Genomic DNA, 19,945 nt, shown 5'->3' on the forward strand with positions numbered 1-19,945 from the left:
GTGCAAGGCACAAGCGTAAACCTCGGCAGGGCCAGGAAGACAACAGAGCTGCCCCTTTCACAGGAGAACGAAGGTCAAACGGATATTACAGCTGTTTCTCAGGTTTAAGAATAAGAGTTTTGCAATTTTGGGAAACACGCTCCCACCTTTTTTGTGATCTGGAACAAGACAGCCCAGCATTCAAGTGGGAGTGTCCTTGGAGGCGTGAAAGACGTCAGCAATAAGACAGAGGGGCCCAGGGAACAGGCGAGAAAGCGCAGAGCATGAAGGGTGCCTGGTCCTTGGGCACACGTATCCTTAGTGTGTCCTTCCCGAAAATTAAATGACATCTATCTGGATATGCTCAGCTTATCCAACAATGCAGAAGAAAATAAATCTTAAATGAGAAAAACACTGTCAACCCAGAATTTTATATTCAGGGAAAATATTCGAAATTGAAGGAGAAACACTGGCCCTTTCGAGTAAACAGAAGCCGAGAGAACCCATCATCAGCGTACCACACAAGAAACGCTGGGTGCTGCCCTTCAGGCCGAGGGAAACGCTGCTAGTGCAAGCCCGGACCAGCACCGCACCACCGGAAGCCGTGACCTCGTGTCAGCGAGCAAGGCCACGTGTGCTTTCTTCTCGAAATTTACTTAAAAAACTAGTGACGATCTAAGCAAAAGTAACAACACTCTGAGGTTGGGCTTGTAACTACGTAAAGATATCACAACGAACAAAACAAGAAACTAACAAAATCGGACAAACAGAAATGGGCAAGGGCCCCTTTCCTTCCTCCAGGCCTGCGTCACGCGTGCTGCTCCAGGCCGCCCTTCCGATAGAGTCTGCCCGCGCTCCCTCCGCCGGCGGTCCAACCTCGCGGCACCCGACCCCGGCCAGCAAACCTCCTCGCGGACAGAACCGCCAGCTCACGGCGTCTCCACGACAAGCCGACGTGAATGTCATACACATACTCCAAGGAAGCGCTGCACGTAAATGCAAGAAGGCCGGTCCTCGGGTGTGTCCGCCCACCTGGAGAGCTGAGCCAAGAGGTGCTCCCGGGCCCCACGCGCCCTTGAGCACTGCTGCGCTGCGTACCTCTGTCCCCGAGCCCGGTCCTGGGGAGTCCACTTTCCTCTTTTTCCTGGGCCCGATGGCGGCGAGGGCGGTGAGGTTGGCGTCACGCTGCCGCATCTGAGCCAGCTCTTGTTGCTGCATCTTCGTTTTGAAAGAGAAACGAGACTATCATTTCATGCACATTACCTTTTACTACAAAAGTAACAGCAAAGGATCTTTGGAAATTGTCTAAATTAAAATTTCTTTACTGTTTTGACTATAATGGTTAAGCTTATCCTACAATCAGAAAAATCATAAACCAAAACAGATGCTCATCTTGAGCAGCTCAGAAAATACAACAAACTGTGTACGTGTAAAGGCTGAAGGCACGCAATGAGAGTTACTGTCACCCTGAGGAGGGCACAGAGTCCGCACCTCTGCAAACATCTCCTAGCGCTTCGTCACAGAAATGCCACCTTTCCTCCCCTTTCTTTGGCTGGACGATTAGGTTATGTAAGAACCTATTCCCTCTCTCACTGTCTCTCTCTCTGTCAAATAAATAAATAAAATCTTTAAAAAAAAAAAAAAAAAAAGAATCTATTTCCAAGCATATAATAAAGATTTTTGACTAAAAGACCTTACCTCTTTTGCCTTCTGTTTCAACCTTAATTGTTCTGGATCTTCTTGTCTGGATCGAGACTATTTTTTAAAGTAAAAACAAAAATAAATTATGATCTAAATGTCTATCATCTAACAAATGTGCTATCTTATTCACGATATAACATCCAGATCATACAACAGAACGTATACTACATTTTTAAATGCTTATTTACAGCCAGAAGATGAAAATTTAACCTGCACATCATGGGAAAAAACAACCATTATTCTTAAGAAAATCAATCCCACTGGAGAAGAGCTCAGAGGCGGTCATCACCATGCCCACCGGGCACAGGCACCTGACAGACGGTGTGCCAGGACGGCCCGCGGGGCTCTGGACTCAGGTCCACATCCCACCCACGGCCCCGTCCTCAATCACACACGTCACATTTTCTGCAGGGCCGGCCCCCCAACACCGCGCTGGCCTCCCGGAGCCCCGAGTGTGCGTGGGTGCCCAGGGCAGGGAGCGGCCCTGCCGAGTGAGGTGCAGGTACTTGCCTTGGCCGCTCGCATAAGGATTTCTCTCTCCTGCTCATCTTTCCTCTGTTTCTCAATTTGGTCGAGCTGCTCAAAAAATTTGAGCTGAGCCCGGACGTCACTTGCCTGCTCGTATCTGTCATCATCCTACAAAAAGGTAAAAAAACACGGTCATAAATTTGAGAACTGGGCTGGGCAGGCTGCACACCAGCCCGCCTCCCGGAGCAAGTCCTACAGAACCTCACGCACCCGCCCTCGTCCCCAGACGGCCTGCGTGTTAACACGCAGACAAGCGAGTGTCAGGAGAGCTGTGCTAGGGCTCAGGGGGGTTTCCACCTTACACACTTCAGTATCATTTGATTCTTTAACTGACACTCTGACGGCACCGGCCTCACTCAGTTGGGCCCCTGTGACTAGTACTCGTGTGAGGGAGGGAAGAGGAAGGCAGACCCGGCCCTGCAGCCGGCCCCCTGGACCCTCCACACAACAGGGCAGTGTTCCGAGTCACAGGAGCGGGTGTGAGCCAGAGCCACTCGGCCTGCAGGGCTAGCTCGAGGCCGCAGGGGCACAGGGTGGAACCGGCAGAGGCTCCGCGACCTCCAGGGCCGGGCAAGCCACCTCCGCCCCAGCCCCAACCCAGGCTAGACCCCTGCCGTGCATCCTCATGCAGGCCAGGCTTCCTTCCCCAGCCGGGGCACACAGCGCCCGAGACCACCGTGGGCTAAGAGAGGCGGCATCTCCCCCAAAACGTAGCTCCAAGAAACATTCCTGTGCCGCCCCCCACGCCTGGTGCGGGAAGAGGCTTCCCAGCAGCGCTGACTTCGAGTCCACGGCAAGCGTGGCCTCTTCGGGAGAACAGTGTGTTACCTTGTAAGAGAAGTTCTTCTGCTGAGCCGTTTCTGATATTTTTTCTACAAGGTTCTGTAGCCTCTGCTGGGTGGCGTGGGATACGTAACTCACTACGTCTGGATGCAACTCCGTGATGCCGTGTTTTTTACCTGGGGGTAGGCAACACTTTACAAACGTCGCTGTTCTCTCGTCCACCGCTCCGAGCACGTGAGGGCAGCCCAGGCAGGCCCTCCGGGGGGGAGGGGTGGTCTACGTCACTGCCCCTACCTGAGAGCCACTGGCGTCAACCACGTCGGACACGGGCAAAAGGGGGACAAGGCACCAGGCGTGTTCGCTGGGGCCTACGTGCCCCGCCAGGGAGCCACCAGCAGAGGGCGGCTCCAGGAGGACTACAGCCACGCGGGCACACCAGAAGTCGGGGGACAGCCGCAGCGCGCCCACATACCTATTTCTAAGATTCTTCTTTGTAAAGGCGCTGGTAAGAGGAAGGTTTCGTCCTTACAGGACCGTGTCAGGGTGCCCACTAATTCAGAGTTCGTGGCTAATATTCGTGCACTTTCTTCCGACAGGTTTACTCCCGCCATCGAGGCCACATCATTGATGTCATCGTCATCCCTTCAGAGAAGAAGACAATGCTGAGCAAGGGGCACGTCAGGAGGTGTACTCGGGGGGCATAACCTAGTGGGACCCTGTGTAGAAAGCATGCAGATGCCCCTCCAGGCGTGCGTCCCAGCAGCTCCCGCCTGCGCTGCGCTGTCACCGGAACAAGGAGGCCTAGCGATCTTCTCTGAAAGTGAAACTGTTCTTTTAAAGGAAGATCCACCAGGGGTTAAAGTCGCACGAGTTCTGGCATGAGGATGTGTGCAGAGGGCTCCCCAGGCACGGCTAAGTTGAGGGAGCAAAACCCAGCAACACTGTCCTCACAGCTTCTAGGAGTTTATTCCAAGTGAAACCTTTCTTTCTTTCTTTTTTTTAATTTATTTATTTGACAGAGACACAGCGAGAGAGGGAACACAAGCAGGGGTAGTGGGAGAGGGAGAAGCAGGCTTCCCGCAGAGCAGGGAGCCCGATGTGGGGCTCGATCCCAGGACCCTGGGATCATGACCTGAGCCAAAGGCAGACGCTTAACGACTGAGCGACCCAGGTGCCCCCCAAGTGCAACCTTTCTTAAAAAATCAAAGAGCATTAATTTATTCATAAAACAATCGCAGTTATGGAAAAGCAGGAGCACGGGGTGAAGGACTCTTTATTCCCGAATCACCTGCGGGGAAGCTGCCAACCTGACTTCCCGCGCCCCACCCTGGAACACCCCACGTGTGCTCCCTGCGCCCAAGGGCGTCCCCTATGGAGCAGCCGGGCGACCTCTGCAAGCAGGTCGCCAGCCACGCTCACAGCCCCTCCGTGTGGCTCTTCAGCCTCCTTAGCCTGGAAGGTTCTTCAGCCTTTCCTTGGCTCTCGTGCCCGTGACACATGCAAGGCCACAGGCCAGGCGTCTTGTAGCACATCTGTGTCCCCATTTGACTGATGTCCCCTCCCCTCGCGACAAGAATGTCCCACAGCCCCACAGAGGCTGGGTTTCCTTGGTCCCTTCCTGATGCTCTGAGCTCCAGCCCTCGGGGGTCCCTGCTGGTTTCCCCCTTCCCCCTAAGCTTCCCGTTTATTCATTCCCATGGGCTCGTGCTCTCCCGTCTCAGCCGGTGGCAGAGGCTGTCACTACACACACAGGCGGGGGAAAGGAGGCCCTTCCGGGCAACTTCTGTCAGCTCTGCCGCGGGCCCATCCACCCCAGCACTGCTTCCTGACCTAACGAGATGCACCAGCTCACACTGCAGAGACCCCAGAACCAGCCCTTCTAAGGTGTCTGGGTCATGAGAGCAGAACGGCTCTCAGAAGACACGGTCTGAGCGCTGGGTGTGCTCACCACCACCCAGCGCCTCCAGTGCACAGGGCAAGGAGCTTTGTCTCCTTCCCTTGATGTGTGTCCAGACACTGAACCCCGAGCTAACCCAGCACCGCAGAGACCGTCCTAACAACTACCTTCCCCCGCAGAAAGACAGCAGGGTTCCCAGTGGCCTTTGCTCTCTTACTTCTCTGACCTGCAGGTGGACCCCCTCCCCGCCCCACCGGGTGCCCCCTCCGTGCCAGGCCGCCCAGGCACAACGCCCTCCCCACCCTGCTGACGCCAACCCTGCCCCACCGGCCAACAGCTTCAGGGGTGCCATCTGGGAGGGGGCAGCCCCGTGAAAGCCCCCGAGACACGTGCCCTTTCCTGCTGCTTCACCGTTATCCACATCAGCTCTACGGCCTGTGCACCGCGTGTCCCTGACACGTAGCCCCTTGCCCGGCTGCTCGTCAAGAGCCCCCAGTACAGCATTTCTGGAAGTTTTAAAGTTAAGGAAGGGCAAGTGAAGCATTCTGCTCTACAGCCATGAGGTATTCAGAATACCGAGGCGCGGCACCACGGCGACAGGTTTTCTACCAGTTCGTCCACCAAAGAACACGGGTTTACTCCCTGCTACGTGTCCGCGGCAAACCTCCCCGCGCTAACTTTGTGGGAAAACGTGCACACCAAGGTCAAAATGAAGCGTGGAAAGAACACGGTATCGAAATGAGAGCGGCTGGCGCTACGCAGGCAAGGCCGGCCCTGGGACACAGGCTCCCGCCCCGCGGCCCGCGGTTGCTCTGCTCGGCGCGTGCAGGCCCCCTCCTTACCGGAACGAGCCTCCCCCGGGCTCCTTGAGTTTGTTTTTCTGCGCAGCAGCTGCTTGAGCCGAGACGGCAGAGAGAGCTTTGGTTCCAGGGAGCACGGCGGGCTTCACCACGGGGACTGCAACACAAGACCCCGACTGTACACCCACCCACACGCCGGGCACACGCTGGGCACACGCCGGGCACACGCCGGGCACACGCCGCAGGCTCTGCTGGGAGGCGCCGCCGCCGCTCCGGACCCTGGTGGCCGGAGGGGAGGGTATCACCGCTCTCCGGCCACGACGAAGCCGGTAAAAACGCCGGAATCCTAGGCCACAGAATAGCCTCTCAAGCACTTACTCTCCTGAAACTCATCGCACTGTTTCAAGTGCAGGAGAGGCTTGGGACAGACACCAGCAGCGCTAACCGGGTCTGGCTCTGGACCCCCTGCCCGACCGAGGCCAGGAGGCGATGGCCGCACAGGGCTCCACGTGCGGGTAACGGCCCCAGACGGGGGCCCTCACCTGGCTGCAGCTGGTTCAGCTGGATCTGCTGGGGCGCGGTGAGCACGATGCGGCTGTGAGGCTGCCGGAGGGCGACCATGGGCGTCTGCGTCAGCGTCACCTGGGGCGGGCGGATCAGCGCTCCGGGCTTGGGAGGCTGCTGGATCACCTGAGGCAGAGCCGCGGGCCCGTCAGCACGACCCCCCAGGCCGCCAGCACCCGTCCCCGGCCAGGGCCCCGCCAGGACCGGGACACCCGCGTCAGGCGCCACCCGAGAGGCAAGTTCTTGGGGCAGATCTGCACGTGGGGCCTGAGGTCCTGAGGTCGTTGCAGGGAGGAGGCAGGCTGACTCAGCGGTCCGGCATGGAATATGCCTCCCCCCCCAAATCTCAGCGCAGGGGATACATTGCTGGGGGCTGCAGGGCACGTTTTCTCCACATCCGTCTCTAAGAGGTGCGCTGCCTTTTACACCGGGGGGAGGTCAGATTTCCCAAGTCCTGCCCTGAATTCCACATTCAAGGAAGAGCTTCTCCGACCGCCTCTCCATGGGGACCTGCCCGCACTCACCACCCGAGGCTGAGCTCGGGGAGACGCCCCCAGAGCAGAGTCCAGCCCCAGCCACGTCCCTGCTACCCCTTATCCCAGGCCTGTGCAACACGGCACCGCCCTGCCTGGAGCCCTGTCAGCTGGAGCGCGCTCCCGCCTCTGCCCTGCTCAAGGTGCCAGCCGTCTAAGGCCCTGTGACCAGCCTAGCGCCGCGCCCTGCACAAGCAGCGCTCCCCGAGCTGGGGAGACATCACCTGGCCCAAAACCTCTGGGGCAAGAGAAACAATTGTTTCTAAATGTTACAAAGGGACCTGCTGTGTATGCCCTGGACTACGGGACACTCACTGAGGGGATAACCAAACTATCTCGGCAACGAAAACTCACACCATAAAGGAGAGTCAAGACAGCTATCACCTCAAGGTATGCGCGTCAGGTTTTGCCATAAACTCAGGGAAAAGCCTCAGGTTTGCATCTCTACAGGCTTCGAGGCAGGGAATGGGCCAGGCTCGGGCCTGATCACAGTGCTGTCCCCCCACACAGGCGCAGCATGTCTGGCAGGACCAGGGAAGCGGAATGGAGAAATGACCCTGCTGGTCAGGACAGCCTCTGACCGTAAACCACAAACATGGGTCAGGTCGTTCACAGCCACGCACTAAGACTCAAACCTTTCAAGGAAAGACGACTACCCACCGAGAGACCGCATCTTTTACGTAAATTAGCCCCAGTGGTGAGGGCAGTCCTGTACTCACAAATCTCTTCCCCTCGGCGTGAAAAAGACGTGAGGGAGCCCTGACTTCTCACGCACACCTTCGCCCCCCCACCCCCCGCACCGAAGTTCCCAGCCCCGTGGGTGAGATGCTCTCATCCACCAGTCAACGCAAAGACAGAGGCTTTCACCCAAGCAGGTGGGCAAACAGCCTAATGGACTCTGGTCGCTCACTCGGTTATTAAGTGGCCGCTACAATAAAATACATTCTACAGCCCGCTATCAAGTGACAAGGGAGCCTGAGCTGTGCAGGTTTTTTAACTGTAGAGGAACTAAATCCCCTTGAAAGTTAAAAAAAAAAAAAGTCAATTGCCTTTCTGTTTGGGGAGCCCAGCTGCCCAGCACATTTGAAATGCAACTCTTCCCAGCAAAGACCTCCCTTTTCCAGCTGCAGAACTCAGAAAACTGGACCCACACGGTAAATCACCCATCAGTAACCTGCAGCTTTATCTCACTGAGGCCCAAACAGCAGCTGCAGAGCTGGGTTCGAGGCCGTGCGACAAAAGGCCCAGCACTCTCTGCCTGAAGCACCATCACCAGGCACACACTGTTTCCTGTCTTGGGGCCACTGCTCCTAATCAAAGGTAACACCCCGCTAAAGATCCACCACAAACACACCGTGTTCATTTAAACCACAAATACCTGCAAACGATACGGGTAACAGGCCAGTGGGTTAAGAGCCAACATGCTTATTTCATCTTCCTGAGAACTCACTCACCAACTTGCAGGGCCTCGGCCTCTAGTTCATGCCTGAACTACTCAGGTAGCACCCACACTTCCCCGGCGGGAGCTTTCCTGCCTACTGGGAGGAGGCTTCCCTGCGCCGTGGCCAATGTGTTCAAGAGGCGGGCGGGGGTGGGGGGGGCAGGCAAGGCTCTCGCCTTCATACCAGCGGCGTGGGCTGCCCCTGCTTGCCAACGCCAACCTGTGTGGGCTGCGTGAGGCTGATGACAGGGGGCTGGAGAGCGCTGCTCACGGTGGCCGCCGTCTTCCCGGCCGTGCGCTGGACCGAGCTGCTCAGCACCACGGCCGTGAGCGCGGTGGTGGCCTGCGAGGCGGGCGGCGGCTGCTGCTGGCTCTGCTGGATGAAGGCTGCGGAGTCGGGGGTCAGCTGTCTCAAGGCGGGCAAGCTCCTCTGGGCGGAAAGACAGACACGGGGTCGGCGGCGGCTCGGGCACTGGGTTCCTTCCTCACAAACCCAGAAACTTGCAACTCTTGAGAAACAAGCCTCAAGCTCAACCAGGCCGGTTTTAGAGCCTTGACATCTCTACCCTGATGTTGGTGTTGGCATCTGGCACTCACGGGCCCCAAGCCCGACATCACCGAGCAGGATTATGCTCCATAAGAACCAAATAAAATTTGTTTAGAAAAGAGAAAGAGAAAAGAGCAGTAGATCTGAAATGCTCTTAAGAATGTCATGACGGCAAAGCTTACTCAAGAGGGCCAACTGATGCCCCTGAGCCCTGCTCCTCACTGGTGAGCCCCGCCCATCAGCCCTCCTGCCGGTGCGGGCCTCCTCGCACCTCCGCAGGTGCGGGGTCAGGGGCCTCACATCGCACAGAAGAGCCTCCTGACGAGAACCTTAACGAGCATCACAGGGCACTTTCAGCCCTCAAGCCCGGCGGGGACACCCGCGTGCCCCTCCTCCCCTCCGACAGGCCTACTGCAACCTGCCAGCGCACAGGGCTGCACGGGGGGGTTCACAGTTACCTTCAGGAAAGGCACAAGGTAAGGTTGAGGTGAAGAATTAAGTTCTCGGTATAATCTACTAGTGAAATCTTCTGCTTCGATTTTTCCATCCTTAAAAACAAAAATCACAACGAAATTCTCCCGTGAATAGACGTTAACACACACATCCCTCTGTTCAGCATGTGCTGGTGCCCTGTGTGGCAGTCAGGGTTCTTTCTGCCAGGTCTTGGGTGGAACAGAGGGGACAGCACAGCAGAAGTCAGAAGAGACAATGACCTACAACAAAGACCCACACCAAGCCTCCAGGAGGAAGCCCAGGGCACGGAGGGAGCAAGTGCCCAGACAAGAGGGGGCATGACTCTGTTCCGGAAACCAAAGCAAGTGTGGTCTGAGGGGAGGAGGCAAAGAGAGGTAGGTAGGGATGGGACATCAAGGGCCATCCTCGAGATGAGGCCGACACCTGGGGTCCCCACAGGAGAACATGAGCCTCTGCCTGACCTGTGGCCTTGGCATCAGTATATCACCAGCAGCCAAACCCAGAGCTAACTAACGCTAAATTCAAAGAGGGAGCAGCCAGCAGGGTCCAGAAAGCCAAGAGGTCCCATGAGAAGGGTGGAACGGGGGTCCTGGCACCCTGACAAGAGCACAGCGGGGAGATGGGGTGCAGTGCTGGACCATCTGGGGAGCAAGGGATGGAGAGAGCCAGCCAGCTCCTTGGGGGCGGGCAGGGAACCACAGACAAGGGACCATGGGGATCAAAGAGAAAAACATTTATTTCATTAGAAATTTTCATTAGAAGATAGAATTGTTACAATTAAAACAAACAAAAAGCCAGGAGTTTGTGTTTCTCATGGGAGATAAGATCATTTCTCAATCTCTAAGTTCCCTGAAAATATTTAAGTATATGGTCTGAAACAATCCCTTGCTTGCGGGAGCACAATCTCTTTCCTTCTAGACCAAAACCAGCGTGGGCTGCATGCGGGGCACAGAGCCAGCCCCTCAGAGGAGGATGCGGCGTCTCTGAGAAGGGCTGTCCCTCAGGCCATCACCCCAGGGCCGAGGGCCTCCCCTCTGCCACCCACTCCCAGCTGGCTGCACCAGGAAGGCAGGTCCAAGGAGCCAAGAACCTGAGCCAAAAAACCCCAGCAGCAGAAAGACAGAAAGCATCCAAAAGCCCAGACATCAAACCACCAGGTTTCCTCAAGACAGAAATCAAAAGGAAAGAGAAGAGCAAGGAGGGACCATCCGGCCAAAGGAGACCAAGCGTCGACCGCAGTGCCCGCAGTTGACTGAGCCCTGGCTGGAACAAGCTGTAAGCAGCAGGGGAGGCGCCGGGACCATGCGTGGCAGCCAGGCTCTTGAGAGCCCCTGGGTCCCTAGGCTGGCGGGCTGATCACATGCAGCGGTGATCTTTAACAAGTGCCCTTCCGTGCCACAATATATATGGGATGGGGGGGGCGGTGCAGCAGCCACGAGATCAGGTGTGACTCGGTCACTGGGGAAGCCTAGAGACAGGACACAGGGCTTCCCGAGACTCTGCTTTCCACTTCTGACAGGTTTGAAACTCTCCATTACAGAAGGTAAAGCAGAGACGTGAAAGAAAGCTTGTAAAACGCCCTCTGTCAGGTGTATTTAAAAATGCTCCTGAAGCCGATAGGACGCTTTCCAGTGGCCATGAACGGGGCCCACTCTCTTCACGTGGATGCCCTGGGAAGCAGGCCAGGCTGACAAATGGTGAGGCCACGAAGGGTCAGGGCGCGGGGCACTGGCTCCCACGGCGGCCTCTCTGCAAAGTCCCCAGGAGGCCAGCCCAGGCTGAGCACCCGGCTGGGCCACGCACACCTGTGACAGGACTTCCCCTGCTCAGCGGCCCCCCCGTGTGTCCCACAGACGCTCTCAGGCCAAGGGGCTCAGGGCCGCGCTCTTACCAGTAGGCTCTGTACTAGTTCTTTCACATTAGCAGCTGTCTCTGTGGACTGTTTACCGGATGAAGCCAGCTTTATTAACGTAGACAGGAAATTTTTACATTTCTTCACGTTTTCCATGGTTTCCTGGATTCAAATTAAAAAGATACAAGTGAAAAAGTGTTAAGGCAGATTTCCATCACAGCGTCAGGGTTAACTGAAATGCGCGTTTGTATATAAGAAGACTGTATTTATCCCCTAATGTTCTTTCCAGAAAACGTAGTAACTCTCACGGGCTGCTGATGGGGTAAGCACGCCGGCTGAGGGCCGCGAAGTCCGCCCCTCACCCGGCCAGCAGCTCGACTCTCAGGAACGTCACTGGGTGAACAGCCACGAATGGAACCGAGAGGAACCCGTAAGATGTTCAGCATAACGCTGCTTTATCATAGAGAAAAGCCCACGTCTATCTAAGTGCACAGGAAGAGGAGTTAAATTATGATGTTGCTACTGAAGATGAGGGAAAGCCCTGAGCAACAAGACGGGAGAGGAGAGTCCAAACAAAGTGCAACCCCGGGGGCTGCGAGATGCGCAGGAAGCTACGGTGCCAATAACGGGGACGTGGCTCTGCTCCACAGACACGGGCCACGTCCTCAAAGGCCACTGTCTGGGCTCCTGTCACGTGGACGCCTGTGCAGCCTGGAAGCCCAGCCGGGGACAGGGCCTTCCCGCCGCCCCTCCGAGGCCGCTGCTCTCACACCCCACCTGAGAGGCCGAGGTCCCCAGGCCCTGGAGGAAGGGAGGCTGCGGGCGGGTGAGGGCAGCAGGGCGCCTCCACGAGCCTCTCTCCCGCCCCCAGGGTGGGGGGGAACTCACCGTGGCAGCTGTGGAGGTGGTCGTGGCCCCTGGGACCGTTCGCTGAGGTGTCCCCGTCTGAACAGCCGTCGCCGTCCCGAGGGAAGTTGTCTGGGCAGCGCCACCCAGAACCAGCTGAGGCTATGAGAGTCCAAAATGCAAGGTGACCAGAGGCTCTGCGGAGATGGCCCTCATGTTCCCCAGAAGGCAACAAGGCCCCACACAGGTGGAGCCCCAGACAAGAGCCCCCAGGGCCGCGGGCCGAGCGCCGAGGGAAGTGGATGGCGCAGCTGGCCCGAGAGCGCGAGCCAGGAAGCCCAGCGCGGGGCCCAGCCTGTGTCGGGGTGGTCAGGGTCAATTATCTCTTCTCCCAGAAACTAAAAGCAAAACAGAGAAACTACAACTGAAAATGCGTCACCTGGCTTGTGCAGACGCTGGAGACAGGGAAGGCTGTCACCAGTGTCACCTCCGGGGCGGGGGGTGTAGGCTGCGCCTCCGCCACCAGACCGGCCACTCTGCTCTCCACGAGCCGGTCTCATCAAGAAACATCACGGAAAGGGGCTTCAGAGCAGACGTGCGCCCCGAGGGGGCGTGGGTGTGAGCAGGGAGGGGCACGCACTGAACACACTCATGGGGGCCAGTGGCGGCTGGACACCGAGGACATCTCTGGCGACCCCAACTGCCGCCCTGGGAGCCCCCGAGGTTTCATTCCACGTGAACCATCACGATATTTACTGGTCTGTCTCACTAGACGCTTCCAATTTATAAATGTAGCCTTCAACGTCTCTCCGACTGCCCCAACGTTACTTTCTTGCGGCTTCTGCACGCGGAGACAGCATCCCCGAGCACAGCCGCGTGCAGCGCGTCTGCTCCGCCAGGGCGCCTGCCCTCGCCAAAGTCCAGTGCGGCCCCCGGGGGCCCCCAGCTCGGACCCTGGCCTGCCGTTCCTCACGGCCCACGTGCTCTCCCACCCGGAGCGTTCTCACACCCTACCCCTGCAACCAGAACTGCCACACACATGCTTCAAGGAAGAAAGTGTGGAAGGACGCACCGGGCAGCTGTCTCCGGGCAGCCGGGACACAGTGGGACTGCTTCTGGACGCCCAGAAAGAGCAGGGCACTTGTGATCCTGTCGGGGTTTCCCTCTACCTCAAGATATACCCCTCGCGCTCCCTTCCGACGGTCCGACAGATGCGTGTTTCCCTATAGGACACCGAGACGGTGTCTGCCTATTTTGATAAATTCACTCTCCACTAAATTTGACGCAAAAACGGACGGTGAGCTTCCGGACCCTGCCAGAGAAGTGGCCTTTCACTGTGACTGAAACTCAGACGTGCCCACCCCACGGAGCCCAGGACGCACACCGCGTCCCAGGAAAGCGTCCCCGGGGGGCTCCGGCCACACACAGGTCCGCCACTTAGCTCCCGTGTGCTCCTCCAGGTGCTTCGGAGAGCAGCGTCACCCACGCAGACACCTGTAAACAGCCCCTGAAGACAAGATGCCGCCAGAGGGATGGGAGCCCCGGGGCGGGGCCGGCTCCTGCCCCCCGCAACCACCCCGTGCCACCCTCAGCCTCCGCTTCCTCTCCAGGTAACTGCAACAGAGCCTACCCCCAGCACTGCGGTGGGGGCTGCACAACAATGAGCACCGAGGGCAGCGCCTCCCGGCGCCCAGCAGACGCCCAACACACAGAGGCTAAGGCTGTGCATTCGTGACAGGCACGCACAAACACCTGAAGAACGGAACAGCTCAGAACCCGTTCCTTCCAGCTGCTCCAACCGCACTGCCCAGGGCCACCTGCTGCCCTGACCAGGGGTCCCCTCCCCTCTAAGAGAAGGGGCCAGCCGCGCCTGTGCATGACCGCTCTTCTCAGCTTTCCAGACCAGAGGCTGAGCCGTCCGCACCAGCCAAACCACCCACCGAGAGGGCGCACGGCCGCTCCAGAGCACTCTCCGTCCCACAGCTGAAGACTCCGTTTTAAGATCAAACACGCACACCAACCCCAACAGGCTGACAGGGAACGTCTCTGCACCTGGGCTTAGTTCCTGGCAAAGGGCACCGGCTGCGGGGGAGGCAGGGCAGCCAGGTGGCCGGCACGCAGGCCTGAGGCCAGTTCCGGAAGCCCCGACCGCTCACTTGTCTGTGCCTCGCAGGAGGAGGGTGTGAGGATTCCACCCAACGGCGCACACGAGCAATGGGAGCCCCGTTCTCAGAAGGGACCCCCATCCTCGTCCCAGCACTGACAGGTCCAATGGGAGCCCCGTTCTCAGAAGGGACCCCCATCCTCGTCCCAGCACTGACAGGTCGACGGGCGCCACACCCTCCGCTTCACAGACGCCTTTCAATCAAGTACCAACAAGGTGACGTTCCTAATTACGCTTCCAGCAGAGCGGGAAGCTTTTAAACACGCTGCTGGTAGGAAAATCCACGTGGTGTTAAAGAAAGGGAAGCCTGTCCTGTGTCGGCAGTCAGAGAAACACTGTCTTCAGGACGCCTTCCTCCCGAAGCCCGGTGTAGCACCCAGCGCCGCAGCCCGCGGGGCCCGCCTGCACGCGGAGGGTGCCGCACCCACCCGCCTCACCTGCACTCCGGGTGAGCGCTGCAGTGCCGCGGTGGGCTGCACCGTCGTCTGGGCCTGAGACACTTGCTTGATTATGGTCGTTGGGGTCACCTGCCGTGCAATAATAGGGGTCCCAGGTGCCTGAAAAATAAGCAAGCATCATCTAAAAGGAGCAACAAGTGACAGTAACTCCCTGCCACCCGCGCAGCCAAATCAACCTCCTGGTGCAGACCCGACCCTCCGTCCAGCGCGTCGGGCCTCAGGCTACAGTCGTCAACAAAGCCACCCCAATTCTAAGCTCCTCCTACCAGAGGAAAAGTGTAGGATCAAAATACGTATGTACTGTAATAAAGCGAGCGCTAGGCTTCTTCACCCAAGTCTACAAACAAGGCCTTTAAAGAACGTGAGTATCTGGGAATCAGTCCTGTGCGCATTTCTTGTGCTCTTGTTCCCAGCACTAAAAAAATCAAGCAGCATGCGTTCCCTGGGTGCAGAGATGGTCACAGTGCTGCGGAAGAGGAAGTAAAGGAGTGGCCGGGTGGCCCACTGACACCTCAAGCCGATGGAAAGATGGCGCGAGTCCCGAGCACGGTGGCGCTGGCGGTCGGACGGAACACGTACAAGTGACGCCACAGGTCGTCTTCCGTCCGCACCTCACTTCACACAGCCCCACGGGCCTCGAGCACACTGCTCTGAGCTGTCCCGGATATTCAAGAAGGGGGCGCCATGTGGGTCTCCTAGCCCAACCAAGGCCTCTGTCTACAGTGCGGCCCTTCGCCTCCACAGGGGACACGGTTGACATCGCAGGAATGTCAAGCCCCCGCCAGTCTCCACCTCAGTGACTAGCTGGCCAACCAGTCAGGACAACAGACTTACGGCACCAGGCAGAAAGGCACCGGGAGACAGAGGAGGTGCGGGTAGCAGAAGCTGGGATGTGGACAAGACACGCCAGCACGAGGGGGCCGTCCCCACGCCCTGATCTCTGGGGAGAGATCCCTGAGCTAAGCCCCAAAAGCCTAACCACATGTTCACACAATCTCCTGATGCTCCCACGCGCCTCCCCAACAGGAACAGCTAATGTACGCAGGGTCCACTTTGCAGAAGAGGAGACTGAGGCACAGGAGGTGGAGTCATGGGAGAAGAGGGAAGAGACAGGACGGAGTCCAGACAACCAAGCCAGGGTTTCGCTGAGCATGGACGCAGAGCTAGCTCCTCAGAGCCTCCCGACGGTGGGCGGCACGTGGCCGCCCCTCTCTGCCCCCACGGGCCGCCACTGCCCAGCACGCGTGCACTCACCTGTACGGCAGAGATCTGCACAGGAGGGGCACTTGTGGGGGTGGCAGGGCGGGGCGCCATGGTGCTCTGAGGCGGGGTCTGCACGTGAGCTTGGGCCTGCATCTGGGCCAAGGCCTGCTGAGGAATCATCAACAACTGCCCGTTCTCGCTGCGCACGAGGACCATACCTGGGGACAAAGGAGACCTGGCATCAGGAGACGTGCCCCCCCCACACACACACACACACGGCCGGTGAAGGCGCTGAGCCTACCGCTGGGGAGCCTGACGTCTGAGAAAAGGAAAAGCTGTAAGACATGCTGAGTCTCTGAACTCGAAACACACTTGCCAATGAAGACGGCATCCAAGACGGGAAAGCACACAAGGTTTTCTCCACGGGATTCAAGCAGCAGGTGAGTCTTCCTTTCAGAAGTCAGCCGGGCAGCAAAGCTTCTGCAGGCCACAGCACCTGCCCCACGGCCACCTGCACTGGCCTGCAGGGAGGGCCACGCACCCCTCCGGGGAGGAAGCCAGGCACGGGGCCCCACGGCCAGGCACTGTCCCCACCACCACTCCCGGCCGTGGCCAGGTTCCTAGGGCGGCAGGTGTCACTCGGCCCCCGGCCCCACTCCTCGTCCCTGGAGGTGGGCAGCCTGGCCTCTCCACCCCACCTCTTCTCCTGCCCAGCGGGCTGGACTGGGACATGGGAGACACAGCGTGCCTACGGTCTGGAGTCTTGTGAAGCCCGAAGCCAGCAGCCCTCCTGGGAACATGAGTCCCCTCTCGGGTGTGGGGGCAGCACTGTGCTGCGGCTAATCTGGGACACCCACTACACAGAGACAGGGACCCCACCACGCCTCGCAGTGCTGGGGCTAAACCGCTGGAAAGTAAGTCCAGTCAGTCAGAGTTGGCATTAATTTTAGCTTGAAGAACCGGCAACCAATTACATCGTAGATTCCACTAGAAATAATCTATTTTAGTGTCTAACTCTCACATTTCCCCGGACAAAGTGAGTAACAGACAGCACGCTCACGCTCACGCAAGGCCCCAGCAGAAGCCCAGGGCTGCGACGCTCCAGTGGGAAAGGAGGCCTCTCCCCCGCGCGGACCGGCCTCCCACGGACTGGACTGAAGGCGGTTCTCTCCACGCAGGGAGGGCCGGCCGAGAACCCCCCGTGAGCCTCACACCAAAGCAGCACCAGGGTTTTCCCTCCTGGACCAAACAGGAGCTTGGGCCACCCCAGGAAGTCCACAAGGAGCCCCTGAACCTCAGGGTCCTGGCTCCTTCAACAGCCAGCAGGACATGGGAACAGAACAGCCTCTCCCTGGGCTTACAGCTACAAGCCCTGATTCAAAGGAACCACATTTATGCCCAGTAAGTAAGCTTCTCTCCAAAACGTCCCTTTTACAATAAACCACGCTGAAATTTAAAAACAAAACAAAACAAAAACCAGCTGCTGCAAATAACTCACTCTGCTAAAATCTCCCAGACCTGGTAGCCTGTGAGCACACTGAGGACCCCAAAAGAGCACACCGGGCCAACGCCTCCTGATGCCCATCTCTCAAGCCCACCACTCCCTCGTCGTCACCAGGCACCCTTCCACACGGAGACCCCGCTCCTTCCCCGTGAGGACTCCGGGAAGCCAGTCGCTGATGCCACGGAGGAGCGAGGAGGACAGCAAGCTTCAAGCTGGCTAATACGGCAGCAGATGAACGTGCTTCAACGGTCAGGCGCTTTTCTGCTGAAAGCATTCCTTCCACAGAAACTTAACGGAAGATTTAAATAAACACTCATGAAACAGCAGCGTGGCTAACGCGAATGAAACTGAGGCTGCGTGCCGTCCGCCGTGCAGCGTGCCCGCGGCGACAACCGACATCTGAGAAGGAAGTGACCCTGAGACCCCAAGCAGGTAACTTCACCTCAGGTCGGCACTCAACGTATGTCCGAGTGGGCATGTGAGTGGACAGGTGAGAGTGACGGACACAATGGGGAGACAGGGACGCAGCTGCTCTGGAACGGCCGCAAAGCCACCTGCCGCGCCCCCACTGCCCGAGAGCCCGGGGGCAGCGCCGCAGGCCGAGGGAAGGCCGTGTGCGCGTGGGGACGGGCTCCCCGGTCTCCCCGGCTACGCTGCGCTGCAGCCACTGATCAGGCGGAAAGCACGACAGCCCGACCCTAGTCGCTACACTGACAGCTGCATCACAGGGCGTCAAACACCACATTTAATGACATTATCACAGTCCCGGATCTTGTAAACTCCCATTATAACCACTCATTTCACACACAGAAGCTGCTGTGCAGTGTCTTTTCTTGCAAAGGCCAAGAAACAGAACTTCGTCTCAAAGTCGGCACCGGGAGGCCACCCCCTCCCCAGCCCTCTGCAGGTGCAAGATGGGCTCAGGGAAGGGCTCCCACAGGTGTGGCCCACTCCCCCTTACAGATGGGCCACCTGACACACCAGTGTCCTCCTTCATAGACGCATCCAAAGCACACTCCGCACACACACACACCGGCAGCCAAGAGCAGGACTGCACATGGCAGGCTTCCTCGTCAGACCCCGGACACCAAAAACACGCCTTCCGTTTCAAACGACCCTTCAGAACCTGTCCGGCCAAGGTGGCCAATCCCCGAAGGCAGTTCACGGGCAGGGTCAGGAGCCACGGATGGGCCTCCCCTCTGTTCAGGACACACAGGAGCCAAACCCCGCCTGTCCGCACAAGCCGCCAGTGTCCACCTTGGCTGCGGTGTGGCAGGAGGACCTGAGGCCGTTACCCTAACCCTAACCACCCCGATCAAGCAGACAGGAAAGAACTCAGCTGTTCTGTCTTAATCATTGTAACACCTTGCTGAGAATAGCGGGTCTGTGTAGCAGACTTGAAAATTCGGAGACGTCCAAGGACAACAGAAATTTGCCCAGTAAGTGCCCTCCAGTCACTGTGCACGTGGAGGACATGTGTTTGGACAGCGGTGACGAGAACACAGGCCGTGGCATTTCCTTCCTCTCACTGCTTGTATCGCGAGTCATTTCCGTGTTATTGAACATTCTTCAAAAGCACAGTTTTCAGTAGCTACATAATACTTCATCCAAGACAAATGTACAATTTCTTTATTGCTTAGGCTATTGGACTATTTTCTGGGTTTCGTTGCTGTGAAAGCTCAGATTTTAAAATTACCATGTGCAGCATGAACGCCCTGCCGGCAGTTCCAAAGGCCGCTGTCCGGCAGAGCCCCGGGCCTCCCGCACTCAGCCGCACGAGACCCTGGCACCGCGGGTGTGGGAGGCCGGGGCACCCCACGTGCACCGTCCCCACCACTCAGCACCAAGCAGACCGCAGCTCTTCAGAATGAATCCTATCCTTCCTCAAGCACAAAGTTTAAGATAAACTCAAGGTTTTTACCCAGTGTTACAGTTTCCATGATCCCTTTCATACCAACACTTTTTTACTGTATTTTTAACCAAAATGTAGGTCAGCCAAAGCTACACTACAAATTACACAGGCATTTTTGGACTCGCCTGGGAACCTCCACCTGGAAGACATCACTTCAGGGGAATGCTCCTCTGCACAACCTTCGGGAGCTGGGGACTGGGAGCTGTGGGCTCCACGCTGTCCCCCCAACCTGGCAGGCCACAGCCCTCCACACATGGGCCTGGGAGGGCACCTCCCTCGGGGCAATGGCCGGAGCTGTGATGACAAGAGCAGGGAATGGTCGCCCAGGTCAGGGGGACCAGACCTCTTCCCTCACCCTCACCGCCTCAAGGGTCTCCAGTGCAGTCACCTGTCAGACCATGAGGGGAGTCCACAAAGACTCAAAAGGCAAAGCCCTCCAAAATTAACCATGTGCAAAATGAAACTGTCCCCCGAAAGCAGAATCCGAGGACAGGAGCCGAGAAAGGGGACAAAGCTCAGTCTGAAACACAGCTGGAAACTTCATTTCTGAGGGCTGCGCGCCACATTGCAATCTGGAACCACAAGGAAGAGCCTGGAGAGGGTGAGGAGGGCCAGGGACCTGCCGGCCCCGGGCTGTGGCCAGAGGAGGAGGAGGAACGTCCCCTGAGGCCCAGGAGCCCAGGGTTAACGGCACCAGGCCCTCCAGCCACACCGCAGCTAATGGAGACACGGTGAAGCTGATGTGAATGACGGCCCAAG

The 19,945-nt window shown here is 58.0% G+C and overlaps 1 protein-coding gene across 1 annotated transcript in view; it reads right to left on the reverse strand.

The window, feature by feature from the left end:
- TAF4 (TATA-box binding protein associated factor 4) overlaps positions 1 to 19,945 on the reverse strand; it is a 69,897-nt gene that overhangs the window by 13,912 nt on the left and 36,040 nt on the right. Inside the window, exons 2-14 of the mRNA XM_078057347.1 lie at positions 15,822 to 15,988; positions 14,547 to 14,666; positions 11,988 to 12,107; positions 11,139 to 11,261; positions 9,232 to 9,321; positions 8,411 to 8,656; positions 6,231 to 6,378; positions 5,731 to 5,845; positions 3,464 to 3,633; positions 3,037 to 3,167; positions 2,191 to 2,316; positions 1,678 to 1,734; positions 1,078 to 1,197 (exon numbers count right to left, since the gene is read on the reverse strand). Coding sequence (XP_077913473.1) covers positions 1,078 to 1,197; positions 1,678 to 1,734; positions 2,191 to 2,316; positions 3,037 to 3,167; positions 3,464 to 3,633; positions 5,731 to 5,845; positions 6,231 to 6,378; positions 8,411 to 8,656; positions 9,232 to 9,321; positions 11,139 to 11,261; positions 11,988 to 12,107; positions 14,547 to 14,666; positions 15,822 to 15,988 — 1,733 coding nt within the window. The remainder of the gene's footprint in view (positions 1 to 1,077; positions 1,198 to 1,677; positions 1,735 to 2,190; positions 2,317 to 3,036; positions 3,168 to 3,463; positions 3,634 to 5,730; positions 5,846 to 6,230; positions 6,379 to 8,410; positions 8,657 to 9,231; positions 9,322 to 11,138; positions 11,262 to 11,987; positions 12,108 to 14,546; positions 14,667 to 15,821; positions 15,989 to 19,945) is intronic.

Source organism: Halichoerus grypus, chromosome 10, assembly GCF_964656455.1.
Source record: "Halichoerus grypus chromosome 10, mHalGry1.hap1.1, whole genome shotgun sequence".
Lineage (NCBI taxonomy): Eukaryota > Metazoa > Chordata > Mammalia > Carnivora > Phocidae > Halichoerus > Halichoerus grypus.